The sequence below is a fragment of the Grus americana genome, chromosome 19, assembly GCF_028858705.1.
Source record: "Grus americana isolate bGruAme1 chromosome 19, bGruAme1.mat, whole genome shotgun sequence".
Lineage (NCBI taxonomy): Eukaryota > Metazoa > Chordata > Aves > Gruiformes > Gruidae > Grus > Grus americana.
This window is the reverse complement of record NC_072870.1, coordinates 12901453-12919682: the sequence shown is the minus strand read 5'-3', so window position 1 is coordinate 12919682 and position 18230 is coordinate 12901453. Positions and strand designations below refer to the sequence as shown.

Genomic DNA, 18230 nt, shown 5'->3' with positions numbered 1-18230 from the left:
GCAACCGCCGCCGCGGAGGCCGCCGGGAAGCGGCGGGGCGGCCCGGAACTACGGTAGCCGCCGCGGGCCAGGGGCGGAGCCCGCCGCTTCTCGCCGCCGCCATCGCCATGGGCTGGGAGGAGAAGCAGGTCCACGGGTACCCCGAGTTCGTGCAGACGGCGCAGCGCTACCACGGCCGGCCCATCTTCGCGCTCTTCTGCGGCGACAAGGATGCCGAGGGCAGGAGCTGGTGCCCGGACTGCGTGACGGGTGAGGCCCGCGGGACGCCCTCGGCGAGCACTGAGGCAGACGTGGCCGGCGGCGCCCCGGGGGAGCGCCTTTATCCCTGCGGGCGCTGAGGCACGGGGATCGCGCCAACTGCCTCCCTCTCGGCCCGGCTGCGCGGAGGGCTGCCCCTGCCCGCAGGCACGCGCTGTCTCTCCCGTTTGCCTGAGGAAGCCGGAGAGGCGCCGGGCGCCCTCCCTGGAACACCCAAGGTGGGCCACTAGCAGCTCCTGCTGTGGAGCGGCCTCACAACATCCAGCTCCGCACCCAGCCGCCATTACCCAGGATCGTGAGCGGACTGGGCGAGGTTCAGCTCTCAAGTTGTAGCTGCAGTTACCAAGCTCCAGAATCTCACCGGCGGTCTAGGCTGTGACTAGGAGCTGGCTGAAGCTGCTGTCTCGATAACAAGCTGTCTGCACTGCTCTCAGTTTTGCTAGCCCCATTCCCCTGAATCACGTATAACGTAATATGTTGTTCAGCAGAGGCTGGTACAAAGGCCCAGCAAACAATTAGATGTGAATCTTATGATCAGTTAATTCATCTTTGTTTTCAGTGTCGGGAGGCAGAAGTGACCTCCCAGTCAGTGTCTGGCAGTAGAAGATGAAGGCAGTTCCTCAGAAGACATTGCACAGAACTTTCTGGATCACCTGTGCCAGCGCACATAATGGCAATTGCTTACCGCTGTTCTGATGGGCTTTCGTACAGACAGGAGACAATGACTTTTTCTTATTTCTTAAAGCAGAAATTGGCCTTTACTCAAAGACCAGTCCCCTCAACAGTGAGCATGTAAATTCTGCAAAGCTTGTGGATAACCAGTTGAAACAAAATACAAATCTGTACCTGAAGCAGACAAAACACTAATTAGCAGCCTTGCTGGTCAAAGTAGATCCGTGTGATTCCATAGCACGGTAAAAGTATTAACTACTAACAGATTTTAAAAATTACTTTCTAGCTGAACCGGTTGTGAGGAAGGAACTTCATAACATGCCTGATGAGTCTGTATTCATCTACTGCCTGGTAGGAGACAGAGCCTAGTAAGTAACTGTTTTAATGCCAATAACTGATATAACTTTGCTGTTTGTGGACCGGAGATTAACTAACCTGTTGGAACAACTGACTGATCTGTCCTTTTCTGCAAGGAAAGAAGCAATTTTTTTTTTTGAGTTTTGAGGTCTGCACTATTCCTAATATGAACTATTTGCATGGTGGTTCTTAGAAGCGGGTTGCATGGTTGTTCTGAGAAGTGGATTGGGGAGGTACAAGGCAAAGACCTTTGAATCATCCTTTTGAAGGAATTTTAACAGGCTGACTCAAACTGCACCTCTACAAGTTGTGCTTAACCCGGTCTTCCTGAACAGCTGGAAAGATCCCAACAATGAATTCAGGAAGAATCTGAAACTAACAGGAGTACCTACACTACTTAAATATGGAACAGTAAGTGATTTATTGTATGTTCTGGATTTACAGGCATTTAGATGGGAAACTGGCAGGAGCTTATGTCTGTAAATGAATTAGTTCTGCATGTTTTCTGATACCCTCTCATTTAAAAAGAGCAGACAATTGGGAACAGCTCTTCTGCTCCACCCATGCACCCTTCCTGTCTCAAACAGTTCCTCAAGAAAGCAACTCTTGCTTTCTGTATAATGTTGTCTATAATAAACATATAGTAAGGAAAATATGTACACTTAGCATGTAGTGGTTATGGGGTTGAGAAAATTCTTAGCAACATATTGTTAGCTTCCTGACTTGCAGCTCCTCAAATTTTAAAATATCCAAACGCTGAATTACGGGAGTGAAACAAGGTTATGTGCAGCATACTCTCAATTCAGACAGACTACAGCTCAAGTTTTAGCTTGTGCGTATTATTTAAATTGGCAGTTACTTTCTTAGAAATGCGTATTCCAAGCCTAGAAAACCCTCAGGCATTTTTCAGTTATTCTTACCTTCCTTGCTTCACCCCACCAGGCCCAGAAAAACAATTGCTGGAGTATGGCTAATGCTAGTATGTACAAATGGCTCTAGTCTAGAATAGGTTTTTGAATTGCCCCTAAAATATCTTAACTTTTCTTTCAGCCTCAGAAGCTGGTTGAAGAAGAATGTTTTAAAGCAGAGCTTGTGCGTATGTTGTTTACTGAAGACTAAATCCTCCAGTAGTCAATAATTTACGAAGATGTTAATCTCAAGTTATTTGCAGTGTCCTTTCAAGGAATCCTTAACCTTTTTTTTTAAATTTACATGGTTAATTACTTCAGACTAGTCAAGATAAATGTCATTAAATTCTAGGTCCAAACCTTCCACTAAAATCCTGCAACAAAAAACTGTATCATCTTTCCTTTCGTGTTCAAATAAACTTGAGTTTGCAAACAGTGTCTTTTCAAAGGAGCTGAGCTCATAAACCGAGAGAGCAGCTTACAACTACTGAAGAGTAAGACTTAGCTGTGAAGTTATACCTTTAATAGTGAATAAGGGGGACGGGGGGGTAGAAGAAACAGAAAAACCTGCTTATTCTTCCTAAATCTGGCTTTACATAGCTACTAAAGCTGTTAAGATAAGTTTTCAGCGCCAGAGATGTTTAATGGCTTATCTGTTCAGTCTTTAAGTATGATAAGCCAAAGGCTGACAGTCCTGGTGTCACTGATCACGTGCTAAGGGTTAATGGTTGCAGGACCTGCTCCTAGAAGGATATGAAATATAACATGAATGCAGCACAAATACAATCTAAAATACGAAAATTAAATCCCTGGCAGCTGCCAAGATCTGTGTTCTTACAATAAAAACTATACAGGAATAAATGGCAAATGCTTCTCCAGTACTGCATGCATTTACACCTTTTTTTGTAACACAAACTGTTTTCACTACACATACTGTAGAGAAGCCTAAGAGCAGCGACTATTAGTTTACTGGCAGAAAACCAAGATTAAAGTAAGCTGACTTTAATGGAACAGATACAGCTACAGCCTATTTCCTTCTGTTTAGTATCTGCAAAGTTTATTATTACTTATCTCTGCTCCACTCCTGCAGTCCTTGTCTTGTCACACTTTGATTTCTATCTTTAAATCATGCTGTAAGGAAAACTCTCTAAGGCCCTCAGCAATAATTACCAGGTAAACAGAAATGACAAGTAATAGCTCAGCTCAGTTTCAAGGCAAAAATCCACAATTTAGATTCTGTACAATATAATCACTTCAACTTTGCTCATCCTGCAGTTGTAAAAAGTAGTACCTGTGGGAGTTCTTAGCCACGCTTTGAGACATATCATTATTCTCCAGAAAGAATGCCTCCAATGAACAGGCTTCTGAGCTACACTTTGTGTTAGATACAGAAATACCAGTGCCCTCAAATCTATGCTTTGTTTTCAAAATCAAGAGGAATCAATAACTACAGTAAGTAATGCTCTTACAAAATTGTCCATGCTAAAAAATAAATGGCAGAAGTAGGTGTTTATCAGTCTTCTATCTTTAAAAAAGTTGATGAAAGAAAAAAAAACCCCAGTCACTTGATAAATCAAAAATTAAATGTACACACACATAGAGCCCAATGTACAAAAGGGTTCATTTCTCTCTTGTAAATACTTCAACTGACAGAAAGTACACCTTATCATCACTCTTCCAAGTGTTTTTCATTTTACAGAGGTGTTGTTCTGTTGCTGCTGCTCTGCAAGTGCTTGCTGGAGGCGCATTCTTTTCCGTGAATAGTGCTGCCAGTGAAGAATTTGTTGCTCATCAATAAATTTAGCACACTGAGCATTTACTAGTTCTTTGCGGAAATGTTCATACTGGAGCAGCTCTAACATATGCAAACATTGAGGATACCTGAATTAAAAACAAACATACTTTAATACAACTTTTTACAAGGTACACTAAAACTGGAGTCTCTGATAATTTTGCAGTTCATTATTTTAGTTTTATCGTGTATGTGCTTTACTCAAGTATCAAACTATTTAAGACTGTACATATTGCACATGCTGTAACTTAATAACATCAGTATTAGGCTAGGAAACAAGGAGTCCTGTAACAGTTTATACATGGATATACATGCTTAAGAGTAGCTTTTCTAATGGCTAGATTTTACTAAAACAAATACCTAACAACTACGCTATCTGTTTCCAGAGCTCATTTAAAGAATATAACCAAGAACTGTTCTCCCAAAATTTGAAGGACTTTCCACACTCAAAAAAACCCGCAAAATCACTCTTTGTTTTGTGTAAGCATCAACAATGCAAAATCACTCTTAAAATGTACTTACTGGGCCTAACTGAAGTAGTTTTGCACCATAATGTTCAATAGTTTTATTTTAAGTAATTGGTGAAGTGCAGATACAGGTTGCAAAAGGAAGATTCCATGCATGACTCATGAAAAGACAAGTTTTAAAATTTTGTCTATTCTTGCTACATCTGGACTGTTGGAAACAGGAAAATTTATGTTGCATATAAACACAGTGGGGAGGACAAAGGTAAGGTTACAGGCAGAAATCAAATCCCAACATGCTGCTGTACAGTACATAAGGTAAACATAACATCATTAAAATGCAGAAACCTAAGTGATTGTAACACTTACTTCAGGTATTTTGCATATTCAGGTTCTTTCCAATAAAGTAAGTATTTAAGGTAATTTACAAAAGCTTTGTCTTTGAAGTAGCCTCTTTGCGCAAGAACTGAAAGAAAATGACAAGGAATTGTCAGTTAAGGATGTGTGAAAAAAATCTGCCAAACTTGAATATGTATTCACAAAACTATACAACGAGGCACTTTAGTCAAAACTTTATGATTACAATCAAATTTTTGGTAATTCAAAATGAAAAAAAAAACCCCCACAGGGAAAAAAGATGTTTTATGTTACCATACTAGGCACAGTAAACTAGTCTCATCTCCCTTACAGTATGTATCTTTCATACAACAGCAAGGAAGAAAACAGCTTTTTGAAACAGGAAATTTTGACAGTAGCATCAAAATTGGCAGGGAATTCAAGAGAATTCAGTATAGTACCTGAAACTATTATTAACATTAGCAAAATTCTGTTTGCAGATAAAGGAATACTGTTAACTTGACTTTACTTTTTAAGTACAGACTTGAACTTCTTATTTTTTTCTCCACCAGATGCATTTTTTTATTTCAACAAATAAAACATTTTACATTTAAAAAACCCCACCTATTAGAAATCTAGATAAATTATTTACAGACTACCTTTATGCTGTAAAAGACCCATTCCCTTTTCTTTGTTTAGCCCTCTCCCTGTTTAACATTACCAGTAATAATAAACATTAATAAACTATATTAATTCCTCAGGATCCTGATATTTACTTTTAAGTACTCACAGTTGAGGTAATTCGGATTTGCCAGACATTGAACAAACTCTAACTCCAGCTGGAACCGAAGTCGATTTCCTGTATCATCTGATACATGAGAAAAACAGTAACAATTGGACCCACACAATAAATTTGAAAGTAGTTTTCTCAGTTTGAGTCATACAAATAGAGATACCATGTTTAAACAGGAGAAAAAGCAGTAACTTTCCATAATGAATAATGGATTCATTTAGCAAAGCCTTCATTACATGAATCAGTGTTGGGCCTGCATTAATAAACACACTGGGTTTGGTTTTTTTACAGCCAAGCAAGTGCAAAGAAGAGGAATGCCCACTGACACTGTAGAGTGAAGGAAAAGGGAAGAGCAGCAAGCCTGGCATATTTCTGCAGGGAAAATTAAGGTAAGAATAGGGAATTGCAAACAACCCACTGAAATTCTCCTTGTAGCTATTGTTAAAAGTAGTTCAAGGCAGCTTTTTTTTTCTCCCCTCAGAAAGATCTCTTGATATAGTACACTAGAAGAATACTGCAATGTTACCACAGTACAACGTACATCAGTCACTAGTGGTATAACATTGGGGTTGATAATGGGATCCAGTGCTGTTTGGCATCTTTTTTAATAACCTAGACGATGCGACAGACTGCACATGCAGCAGGCTTGTAGATTACATAAAACTGGGAGGAGTGGCTGAAAACACGGGAGGGTTGTGCAACCATTCAGAGGGACCTTGAGGCTGGAGGAATGGGCCAACATGAATCTCAGGAAGTTCAACAAAGTGAAATGCAAAGCCCTGCACCTGGGGAGGAATAACCCTGTGTAACAGATCAGGCTGGGGGCCAACCTTCTGAAAAGCAGCTTTGCAGAAAAGGAGCTGGAGTCCTGGTGAACAAGTTGAGTACGACCTGCAATGAGCCGTAGCAGCAAAGAAGATCAACAGCATCCTGGGCTGCGTTAGGAAAAGCATTTCCAGCAGGTCAAGGGAGGTGATACTTCCCCTCTGCTCAGCACTGGAGGGACCTCATCTGCTGTGCTGCATCTAATTACGGGCTCCCAAGGACAGGAAAGACATGGATATACAGGAGCAAGTCCAGCAAAGGGATGCAAAGATAATTAAGGGACTGGAGCTTCTGACATACAAAGAGAGGCTGAGTGAGCTGGGACTGTTCAGCTTTGAGAACAAAAGACTTGAGGATGATCTTATCAATGTGTATAAATATGTGATGTGAGGGAATGAAGACAGAATCAAACTCTTCTCAGTGGTGCCCAGACAAAAGGCAATGGGCACAAACTGAAATACGGGAAATTCCTTTTAAACATATGGTTGGGGTTTGGGGGGAGTTTGTTTGCTTTGGGTTTTTAGGGGGAGGGGACGCTGCCTTTTTTTTTTTTGGCACACACACCACCACCCCCCCCCCCTTTTCTTTTAAACTGTGAAGGTGATTGATCATAGGAACACGTTGCCCACAGAGGCTGTGCAATCTCCATCCTTGGAAGAAGACCTGACTAGACAAGGTCCTGAGCAATCCAGTCTAGGTGACCCTGCTTTTAGCAGGGGGTTTGACTAGATGATCTCCAAAGGTTCCTTTGAACACAAACTATTCTGAAATTCTGCCAACCAGTCCCTTCTTGAAAGGTGAAATGTGAAAGAACAGCCTACTTACTTGAACCCAATACCAAATCAAAGCTAGATACTGGCAGCTTTTGCCTGTTCAGCAGTAGTCATAAGAAATTCACTTAATTTCTGCCCATGACTATATGAGCTGGGGACTACCATACCAAAAGACAGGAATAAAGAATCAACTGACTTTCTTATTTTTTAGAATCACTCCATCACAGTATCTTCAGGGTTGTTTTTTTTTCAGTGTCACTATATTCTAGAAAAACGTCTCTCTTCGCAACTGGTGTGAACAATGTTATTCAATCTAGGTTGGTTATTACAGATTTTTCCCTCACCTATTTTTACCATATCACCTATATTTGTATTTATTTTTAAAACTATTAAATATTTCATTGACAACACAAACTCTAGGGGATCCTGACAGGAAAAAAAAAAATCCATGTAAGTGATGATTCTATATTTAAAATTATTTTTTTAAAACTACTGAACAGTCATTTTTTAATGTTTAAAATAGCCCATACTGCCTTGTTTAAATTTTTGTAGCATCAACCAAGACCAAATAAAATACTTTAAGTGGGAATAATTATTTATGTAATACTTTGTCCTGGTTTTGGCAGGGATAGAGATAATTTTCTTCCTAACAGCTGGTATAGTGCTGTGTTTTGGATTTAGGATAAGAATAATGTTGATAAGACACTGATGTTTTTAGTTGTTGCCACGCAGTCAAGGACTTTTCAGCTTCTCATACTGCCCTGCCAACAAGAAGGCGGGGGGCACCCAAGAAGCCGGGAGGGGACACGGCCAGGACCCAAACTGGCCAATGGGATATTCCATACCATATGACTTCATACTCCTCATATAACTGGGGGTTTGCTGGGAGGCACGGAAGCTGAGGAACAAGCTGAGCACCAGGCTCTGGGTGGTGAGCAATGTGTGTTCATCACTTGTTTTCTATATTCTTTTATCATTATTCTCTTCCTTTTCTGTCCTATTAAACTGTCTTTATCTCAACCCATGAGTGTTACCTTTTTCTTTTCGATTCTCTTCCCCCATCCCACTCTGGTGGAAAGCAAACAGCTGTGTGGTTGTTTTAACTGCTGGCTGGGTTAAACCATGACATAAAACTTATGACATAAAAATTAGGTGATAGTAATTTGATAAATTCTATTTGCCATTATATTTTAGTGACAAGTCTCTAATTCCTTAGCGACTCCAACTCATACCTCAGAGTATTTCCATATTACAGAGAAATGGCTACATCCTTAAAAAAAATAAGAAACTTGAACAGAGAATACAAGAGCAGTACAATGCAAGTTGAGAACACAGGTAACGGTAAGGAGAACGCGTAAGTCAATGATCACGAACACACATCAAACCCTTACTGATGGAAGACAGGCTCTCAATTCTCAGAGGTCTGCTGTTACCACTAGAGACCACTCGTTAGCAGGACTGAAGCCAACTTTCAGTTCCCAGCTGTGGCCATCGCCAGACCTTAACACCAGGATATACATGCTTCTGAAAAGGCTGCATCTAAACACACCTTTCTTTTCCTAAAAAGCTTTCCAGTCATAGCAACTAACCCACGGCTCATGGAGAGCTGGGAAAACCAACGCTTTCCACAGGAATAAAGATGAAGGTCAGACTGGGGTTGTCTGAAGGCCTTGTGCTCCCAGATTTGCAGCTCTGATTCCTGAATCAAGGGCAAACGTTAAAAATTAGGTTGGGGTGTCATCCGTGGCAAAAACTATTTAAGAATTTTGGGAAAGCAGGATTTAGCTCTGCAACCACGGATGCACCCTCTGACGCCCTCCCGGGAGGGCCTCAGGGAGGATGAGGACCGCGAGTACTTTCAGGAGCGCCACGGACGGCGGCAACGGAGCAAACGGGGTGCGGGACCCAGCCTGACCAGGACAGAAACGGGAAGGCCCGCGGGCGTACGGGGCAGCAGAAGCTTGCCCCAAGCTCCCTTCTCCGCGCAAGCGAGCTCAGAGCCCGCCCAACATCTGCCGCCCGCCAGGGCCGCGCCACGCCGGCCCCGGCTTCCGTGGGCACGACCGCAGGTGGCCCTCTCCCCGGGCCGCAAGCGCTCGGCCTTCCCGCCCCTCGCCGCGCGGTCCCGCCGCACTCAACACTCCGAGCACCCGGGAGCGGCAGCGGCAACCGCCACCCCTCACCTGTCTCCATGGCGGCCCGCCAAGCTGCGCGACTCGCCTAGGCACAAAATGGCGACAAAACAACCGCTGCCGGCGGACGGAAGCTCGGAGGAAAATAGCACTGAGGCACGCCGGGAAGGCGGTGGCGCCGGTTGCCGGGCAACGGGCAGGGCCGCGGCTCCTCGCTCGGCGTCACCGCCCGTGGGGCGGGGTGTGCGCCCGGGGCCGGCGGGGAGGCGGGGCGGCGGGCAGCGCGACGGCTCTCGGGCCTCGGGCCTGAGGCGGGCGGGTTGTGGCAGCCTTGGGGGAGCCGTGAAGGCCACCCGGGAGTGGACTCGAGAGCCCCCGTACTCCATCGGCGGAGAGTGGGCAGAGCAGGAACGATCGAGCCGGTACTGCCTTCTCCTGGGCAGGTTTCCTATGGTAAGGGGAGTTCTCATGACAATTTTCCTTCATCATTCTCAAACGTATGATGACAGGGTTTCTCATTCTGCATTAGTTTTTAGATACTGCTATAACATCCCTTGGACAAATGCCACTTGTTTTAAATTTTCAGTTTCCAAAAAATTAGTTCCATCAGTTTCATGAGGGAAATGCACACTGCTCGGAGGGAGTACTTTCCTGTAACAATATTACACAGAAACACGTAGATAAGATACGTAAAACACATAGACACAGGAATTCAGATTTTGAGTATGACAGGCATCACCTATTTACCGCTGTAGATAAAGGAATACCTCCTGTTGGTTTTAAAGTAGCACAGTATATAATATCTGTAGTTGGAAAGAATATTCAGAAATTTCAATATCAGAATAAAAACCCAGCCTGAATATAGTACTGGAAAAATTCCTCCCTTTTCAAGTTGTTCTGCTGTCCTGTGGTTTGCCGCAGCTCACTTCAAACTTTAAAGTGGCAGAAGTGAAAAATCAAAGTACTCAGAAATCAATGTACAAACTCCAGTGTATTTATAAATGACCAAAGGTCAGTTTTGCATCAATCACTTCACTCTGAAAACTTTGCAAGCAAAATGAGTGAACCTCTGAAAACTTTCCTATCACCTTTATGTAGCAGTCTCAGAAAATCTGCAAGCTTTCACCATCTGGGAATAAAAAAAAAGTCACATGTCCAATGCTAGTTCCAAGAAGATCCAGTATAGGCATAAAGATAAAATCCTTACAACTACATTTTATAGGCTAATTTCCTAACTGAAAAAAGAATATTCCTTCTAACAGTAATATGGCTGGAAAGGTTAGCATTTTGTCAATGTTATCCAGATATTATAAACCAGCCATGTGACCTATCCTCTGGTAGATGAGTAAGGAGGACATTTTAAGAGTGCATTTCAGTTCTGTACTGCCCAAAAGCAATAGCAACAGAATTTCTGGAGATCGATAGATTAAACGTAACAGATCTCCCAGACATTATGGACTTGTTATAAAATGAGTGCAGAAGTCATTTCCAAATGTAATCAGTTTGGACCAACACATTGCAAAGTTGGCAGGAAGAAAAGCCTTAAGAACTCATTTCAGTAAGCAATTAGGGCTGATGATATAAAACAAGTGTTCTGTACTTAAAAATCAAGCAGAAAGATTATTTGACATTTTGATCTCTTTATGATCTATATTAAGAGGTTAACTATACAAAATATTTTAAGTGAGAGTTCAATAAAAGTGATTTTTAAAATCACTTTATTAGAGCTAGGGTGTGCCAACAGAAATTAAAATAAGCCAATTAATCCATGAACAGCAGAACTTACAAAATCTCTTTTTCTGTGGCTTCTTTCTGTGGAGGTTTTATAAAGTCTAAAATTCTAGCTGAGCTCATGTTAGAGCCCCCTCTCAGTGGAACTGTAGGAGGGGTTGTCTCTAGACAGAGTCTTTGCCTAGAGAGCAGTCTGCCTTAAACTCAGTGAATATCTCAAGGCTAGAATTTTTCATTCTACTTACCTGACACTGTTGTTGCTCTTCTGGGAGGCAGTGACATGGCTTTAAGTGCTTATTTTTGCCATGGATCTTTGCACTTATGTTTTTATCATTGCTGCCATTAGTGAGTCTTCAATCCTCCAGGTTTCTCAGGAAGACCTCATGTTCCAGATTTGAACTGTTCATGCTCTAACACCACACATTTAATGATGTACAATGTGAGTAAACAACCTTTTGAAGAAAATTAATGTTGGAGTAATGATTTGTTCTGTCATGTAAAGGAACTTTGACTATACAGGCAATTAAGTTCCAATTCCGTTAGAAGGTAGCTTTGGAGTCAATGTCGTAGTCATGTTTTTTTTCCCCAGATAGATAAGTGCTTGAGCTGGGAAGGAAAAAAGAGGATGATCTCGTATTTGTATTTGCAGAACATTCATTTTAACTTTGGACTCGGCAAGCTATCATTGATCACTTCCAGAGCAGAAGGAAATGGAAAGGAGAGACTCAACCCTAAAATACTAAACTATGTTTTGATTTTTTTTTTTTCTTTCTGCATCTTGGACAGCGATGTGAGCTTGGACTTTGTTTTGTTTTTCATAGCAACTTTACAATGAGCCAAGTAGGTTTCAGTCAACCTCTGCACTTAATTCTTCATTCATTAAAAAAATTGTATCAGAGTGAAACCAGTAAATAAACAAATGCTCCAAGAGTGGAGAGCAGAACTGAACTGTTGCATCAGCACTCTGGAGAGGAGCCCAGCTTGTGAGGTTGTAAATTTGTTCCAGAATTTGCAGTTCTGCCTGGTGTTATATGCTAAATTTTCAGAACTTGGTTAAAAGCCCCCATGGTTTAGCACTGTCAAGCTAGCTTAGATTCACTGCTATGACAATTGTAATATTAGGCACTTGCGCAACAGTACACTGTATACAGACTTACCTGAAACCTGACTGGGTTTTTCCCCTTTTTTTTTCTTTTAAGTGATTTGCTATTTTCATTTGTTGAACTATTTTCAGCATCTTAGTTAGCAATTTTCTATAATGCTATCTTTTCCTATGCAGTATGATTTTTTTTTCTTTTTCCCATGGGAATTGGGTTACAAAAACCATCTAAAAAGGATTTATGCATAGTTTTTCTTAATAAAATAGGGTTGCTTCTTTTAGACAAGGTTTTAGTGGTTGTGGAATACTACCATTACTATATCAAAACATAACAAGTCACTCCCCAGTAAACACAGACTTTGGGCTAAAAGCAGAGATCAAACAGATCCCATGTGTCTACATTGCTATTCTGGAATGTGATTTCTCTCCCAAGACTGACTTCAGAGGAGAGAATCCTAAAAAAGAATTGGTCACAGGAATAAATTACCGTGTAGGTTTGCCAGAGTTAAGTCAAACATCTCAATTCTTGGCCATCAAAACTAGGAACAAAATTGAAAGTCAGGATCATAGTATAATAACTAAGAACATTCTCTAGGAAAAATTGGATTTTTTTTTTTCTGCTTTTAAATATCAGCTGAGTCAAATTTTCAGGGTATAAGTGTCAACATGTATGACTGTGAGCCAGGAAGTTTCCATATTTTTGTGAAACCAGAACAACATTGCTGCTTCAGTTTCCCCTTTTATTGGGACTAGGCTGCCATTGCTGCTGTTGTCTGTCTAAAACCTGTTTCTGGAACCTTATTTTTTTCTGAGACATTTTGACAGAGTATGCTAAAATTGCAGTGGATTTTTATATAAAACACAGATATATTATCTAACAAACAGAAATAGATGAGATATAACGTTTTCTACCTTAAGCAAATTAAACTGTTGAAAGTTGAAAACTACATTCAAAAAATGACACATGGCTGCAGTAGTAATTACAGATAGTAGCTAAGTGACAATAAAATTAAATTTGTGAATGTCTTTGTAAATGCTATATTTAGGAAAACCACAGACACTGGGATACCGTAAGGTATTTCTGGGTCCACGAAATAACATAATGTTTCTATCATCATCGTTTGATCTCAATGTCTGGATTCCAACCCCTTTTTCCAACTGCCACACAGAACTTTGGACTTTTTTTAATATTAAATGAAGTATCCTCCATCTTGCCAAAAAAAAAAAAAAAAGTCTCTCCTTTAATATTTGAGATATTATAAAGGCACTTGATTCTTTGGAGGACTCGGAGACTCCATTTCAAATTGATAACAAAATGTGTCATGTAGATAAAGATCTCACATGTTCATGTCTATGACTTAATTCAGAGTTACTTCTGAGGCCCTTAAGGGTGGACACCATTATCTTTTAATTAAAGTTGTCTATCCCAGTCGCCTGTAGTGTTTTCCACACTGGATACTTGTAACTGACAAAAATATAATTTTTAGCTGTATATGCCTTCCACTTATTTAAGCTTAAATTTTACACTCGTGAATTTCAGAGAATATTAGAAGCTAAAGGCTAGGTTCTGGCATTTTTAGACATGTTGATTAGTACTGCACTGGCAATAGTGCTTTTTAGAAAATGGAATGGTTTATGATGACAAGTATAATATAACATCATTCGAACTGACATAGCAACACAGCCATTACATGGAGCCCCTTCTGGGACATGGAGGCACCAAGACTCCATTAGGCACAGGAGAAAATCAAGTCCTGTCTGAAGTGCTGTTAGAGCTTGGAGGTGGACACTGAGGAAGTGAGATGTTACAAAGGGTTTATCTATGACACCATAGTATAGTGCATTTGCATCAGAAACAAAAGAAGATCCAGCAAGGCTTCATGATTGAAAACTGATCAAGTGGAACAGTAAGTATTTTATACCCAATGCTTGGAACCCAAGACATCCCCTTTTGTTCATACATTTACCCATCTGTTTTAGAATAGGGTGCAAACTTGTATTGACATGGATAATGACATCTTAACGGATTTTACCCATAGAATGCAAGACAGAATTCTGCAGACTGGAGAGTATCCTTCTTCAAATATGGTTAAATAACAGAGAACAGAGTATGCATTATGTTATATTTATAACAAGCCAGTACAAAGTCTGCAATTTTTTTACTCCAATGTTATAATTGTAATTCAATAGAAACAAGATCATAGTTATCAGTGACTGAAACAATTGTCAGAACATATTTAATTAAAGGCTTGACTGTTCACTGAGTTCTATTTTTTGAGGTCAAGAAACTGGCAGGTAACGTGCATTTCAAAAGCCAGTCTATGACAGTCGTGGTAGAACAATCTTCATCTGAAGACTGTTAAACACCATTCAATGGAGCTGTAAATTTGGTGAAATGGTGTAAAAAAGACTTAAAAGACTGTGGCTTATTGCAGATGCTGGAATGTGTGTTTATGTGACTATGGTACTCCTCTAGCTTCAGACAACCATTAGAAAGCAAAGAAAAATTCAAGATTAAATGTCTAGTGACAGAACGTATTTTATGTTTTTCTTTAATAAGATGGTTAAAAATACATTAGTCTTCTATTCTTAAGACATCTGGAAGGCAGATGAATTTGAGGTCAGCCATTTGCCAGGAGCAATATGCATTGAATTGAACCTGAGAACAATGGTCTAGAAGGAACATTTTCACAAAGGTATTGCTTGCCATTTGAAGCCTTTTTAAGGTGCTCTAGGGAAAGAATTCTGCAGCAAGCCAGATGGGGTCTCATCTGAAGGAACTGTTATCCTGTTGAATGCCAAACAGGCCAGAAACAAACTCATTCCCCAGTAATGAAGGTGTAAAACTTCCCAAGTCTAAGATCCATAGACAAGCTTGCAGAACAATAAACCGAATGTTCTCTATTTTATAATAGTTGCAAATATGAATAATTTCACTTATTTTCTATTATATTTTGGATTACCATTACAGTTATTTAATTTCCCAAATAATACTCCAATAATGATGTAGTTTGATCCAGTTTGTATGCCATTTCATTTTTAGGCTCTTCTACTGTGGCACTGAGCAAAAGGGTGTAGGGAAAACACAAGGCAGAATTATGTATGAAACTAAGGAAATAATTGGCATAAATTTGGAATTAGTGAAAAATATATCCCCTTTATTTTATAATACGTTTTGACTGTGTTCAACAAGTAAGAAACAAATAATTGATTTGGTGCTGAAACTAATAGGTATGCTCACATAGACTACAGGTGAGGGCATTTTTCTTAATAATCAGAAGAATAGACCAACAGCTCTGCCAACAGGCATGGCAACATATTCCTTACATGAAAATGTATTTTTTTATTTAAAAAAAATAGGGAAGTTTCCTGGCACTACAGCTGAGAACAGAAGCTTGAGAATGCGACCTTTTCCTCCAATATAGCCTAAAAGCTCAAGAGCCAGATGAGCCACACACAGAGGTAGTGTGCGTAAGTGTAAGTTTTGGATATCTAGGTTTAGTTTGTTTGGATTTGTCTATACCAGACTAGCAGGTGGGGGGGGGGGTTGTAGATTTTTTAACTGGCACAAATGTTAATCCTGCATGGGTTTTTGTTTAGTTTGTTTTGTTTTTTTCTATTTCCAAACATGAACAACAGAAATGAGTAGTGGGCTATTGCACAGAGCTTCTCTGACAGCTCAGAGACTGAGTTCTTATGTAGTGAATGAGGTCAAAACCTCAGGTCTTTCTGGAAGTCTTGAAAGGGGAGGCTGGCATAATGGTCTAGAGAAAGCACGCTGATGGTAGACAAGCAAGAGCATTCAACTGATCTCTAAAATGCTGAACGGACCTGAGCTGCAATTTCAGATCTGAAGGAGAGTTAGACTTACCTGGGGCCTGGGCAAATCAGAGCCAGACTTCAAAATGTTGGGCTTGCAGGTGCGCTTTAATGCCAGCGATAACAGAGCATGAAAATACATACCGATGTACGATACTGATTCAGACTCAAGACTGACTTTCCCCGGGTATAAACTGGATGAGCAGCTGAAGTTTATACAAACCTGCTAGTTTGTGTCAGCTAAGGATTGAAGCTATGAAATCCCAGGAATTAAAATTCTGGTAATAAATGAGTAATATTAATTAAATCATTTGGGCTAAATGGAAAACCCAAACCATTTATTTCTAGTTTTTGTATCACCATCTCAACTGCCTGACTTACTTAAGAAAATGGGGGGGGGGGGAAATCACATTCTCCTATTCTTGCACAAGAACATCTAACTATACTAGAAATAGCACTGCAGTTACTTTTATAGATAAAGAAAAGAGAGCTGGAAATGCATGATCTCCAATAATGAAAGTATGATCAGTGAGATTCCTTCTTGCTGGCAAGTAAAACTCTAAATATTCTGTTCACTCACCCACAACCTCACCCACTCATGATGAAAATAACTTTAATTCTTGGTCATTGCAAAGGTGGTGCACAAATAGTTACAGTTTCACAGATGCCTACATCAATATTTGGCAACAATATAAACCCTCTCTTTAGCTGCATGCTAGCCAACCTTTCCGTGCTTATAGTCAAGATTATACAGCATTCAGGCAAACAGAAGTGCTGAATTGCTTAGGGAGCAAATCTAAATATACCTCCTGTAGACAAGGCCTATAACCTTTGCACGCCAGGCCTACAGCAGACTACATTTGACTGATGTCTAACACGTAAACTTAAGTAACATGAAGTAACCTTAGAGCTTATGAATAATTACACAACAGCATAAAGCACACCTCGACATGTTACTTGCATTCCATTCAATTTTATTTTTTTCTGTATTGCAGAGTTAAAATTTTAATTAAAGTATTTTGAGATTAATTTCCATAAAAACACAGTTTCTCTGGGGTGGTTTCTTGACGCTCTCTTAGTTCCTTGCTCATATCTTACAATTAATATCTCTGTTCGTTAGCTGTTTTTCCTAGCTCCGTGAAAACAGCCTATTGTTTTTCAATCTATTCCTTTTCCTAGGCCACTTTATGTGTTACAAAACAACCACCCCCAAACAAAAACCAAAAAAACCCCAACAAACAAAAAAAACTCCCAACTATTTTTTTATGTACAGTTTTATATAGAACACTACAACTAAGGAAAATGCGAAACTATAACTCTCACTCTAATTATAATTTCTGAGGTGCCTGATCTTGCAGTCCTTGAGTTTAACCATTGCAAAAAGAAAAAGGGGGGGGGAAGTCTCAAGATCTGATCCTAGGTTATTTTTGCTTTCTTGTGAGTATATTAAGAACAATACAATACTTTCCATTTCTTTCACTGGGCTTTGGGTCAATCATCACCCCAACTACAAGATTTACTTTGGAAATCCAAGAGGGAAAAGCTGAAAATTTTAGAGCAAGATGAGCATGATGGGATGATCACCTGATACACTTTTCCTTCACCAAGATCTTTCCAAACAGAAAGATCCACATATGCTAGGTGAAAAGAAGATTATCTCCCCTGGTTTCAGTGCTCTAGCAGACATGAAGATCCGGTGGTGTTGGAAAGAAAATCCAGCCCAATAAATTCTCAACCTATATAATATTATTCGGTCAGCTTCATCCTTTTTCACCAGGAGGCTGAGGTAATTTTAAAAAAGGAAAGGGAAAAGAGGTGCATGTTGAATAAGTCCTCAGCTGGGACCTAGAGTCCCCCTTTTCGTCATTTGGCTGAATCTGTTCAGTGCTGCTTTCTTCAGTCTCTATGCAGGTGAGCAATTACCACATTATTACTAGAAGATGCTTTGTTGATGCAATGCCAGCAGTAAAGCTAGCAAGACAGAAAAAAGAAAAGAGGCTGTTAGCATAAGCACTATTTGACCCTAAGTAGTAATGATCTCCATAACGAACACCCTGTGATGGATGTTAGACACCTATTCATGGAGCACTGTTCATTTCACTGGAGACTTACATCTTGACTTTACACCCAGCTGAGTACCTTGGCAATCTTGCAGGGCATTGCTTACTTTTCATTCTTGTCCTTATCCCTGCACAAGGGTAAACACTCCCATCTAAGATACCTCAGTGTGCTGTATCATAGCTCCTACTTTACTAGGAGCTACAAACTAAA

General features: G+C 40.3%; 2 protein-coding genes across 3 annotated transcripts; one reads left to right on the top strand and one right to left on the bottom strand.

Annotated features, from left to right (window-relative positions):
• The first annotated feature begins 61 nt into the window (after nucleotides 1–61).
• On the top strand, nucleotides 62–3073 carry TXNDC17 (thioredoxin domain containing 17). Its single transcript, XM_054847907.1, has 4 exons — nucleotides 62–249; nucleotides 1217–1298; nucleotides 1623–1698; nucleotides 2338–3073. The coding sequence occupies exons 1-4, from the start codon at nucleotides 108–110 to the stop codon at nucleotides 2404–2406; spliced, it is 369 nt and encodes a 122-aa protein (XP_054703882.1). The 5' UTR covers nucleotides 62–107; the 3' UTR covers nucleotides 2407–3073.
• A 157-nt stretch (nucleotides 3074–3230) lies between these two features.
• Nucleotides 3231–11614, bottom strand: MED31 (mediator complex subunit 31). Of its 2 annotated transcripts, none has more exons than XM_054847905.1 (4): nucleotides 11287–11614; nucleotides 5578–5655; nucleotides 4821–4917; nucleotides 3231–4076 (listed from the first exon to the last, which is right to left on the bottom strand). In XM_054847905.1, exons 1-4 carry the CDS (start codon nucleotides 11321–11323, stop codon nucleotides 3884–3886), a joined length of 405 nt encoding a protein of 134 aa, XP_054703880.1. In that variant the 5' UTR covers nucleotides 11324–11614; the 3' UTR covers nucleotides 3231–3883. The 2 variants fall into 2 exon arrangements, with proteins under 2 accessions (XP_054703880.1, XP_054703881.1); XM_054847906.1 differs by lacking the exon at nucleotides 11287–11614 and adding an exon at nucleotides 9362–9492.
• Between the last annotated feature and the right edge of the window lie 6616 nt (nucleotides 11615–18230).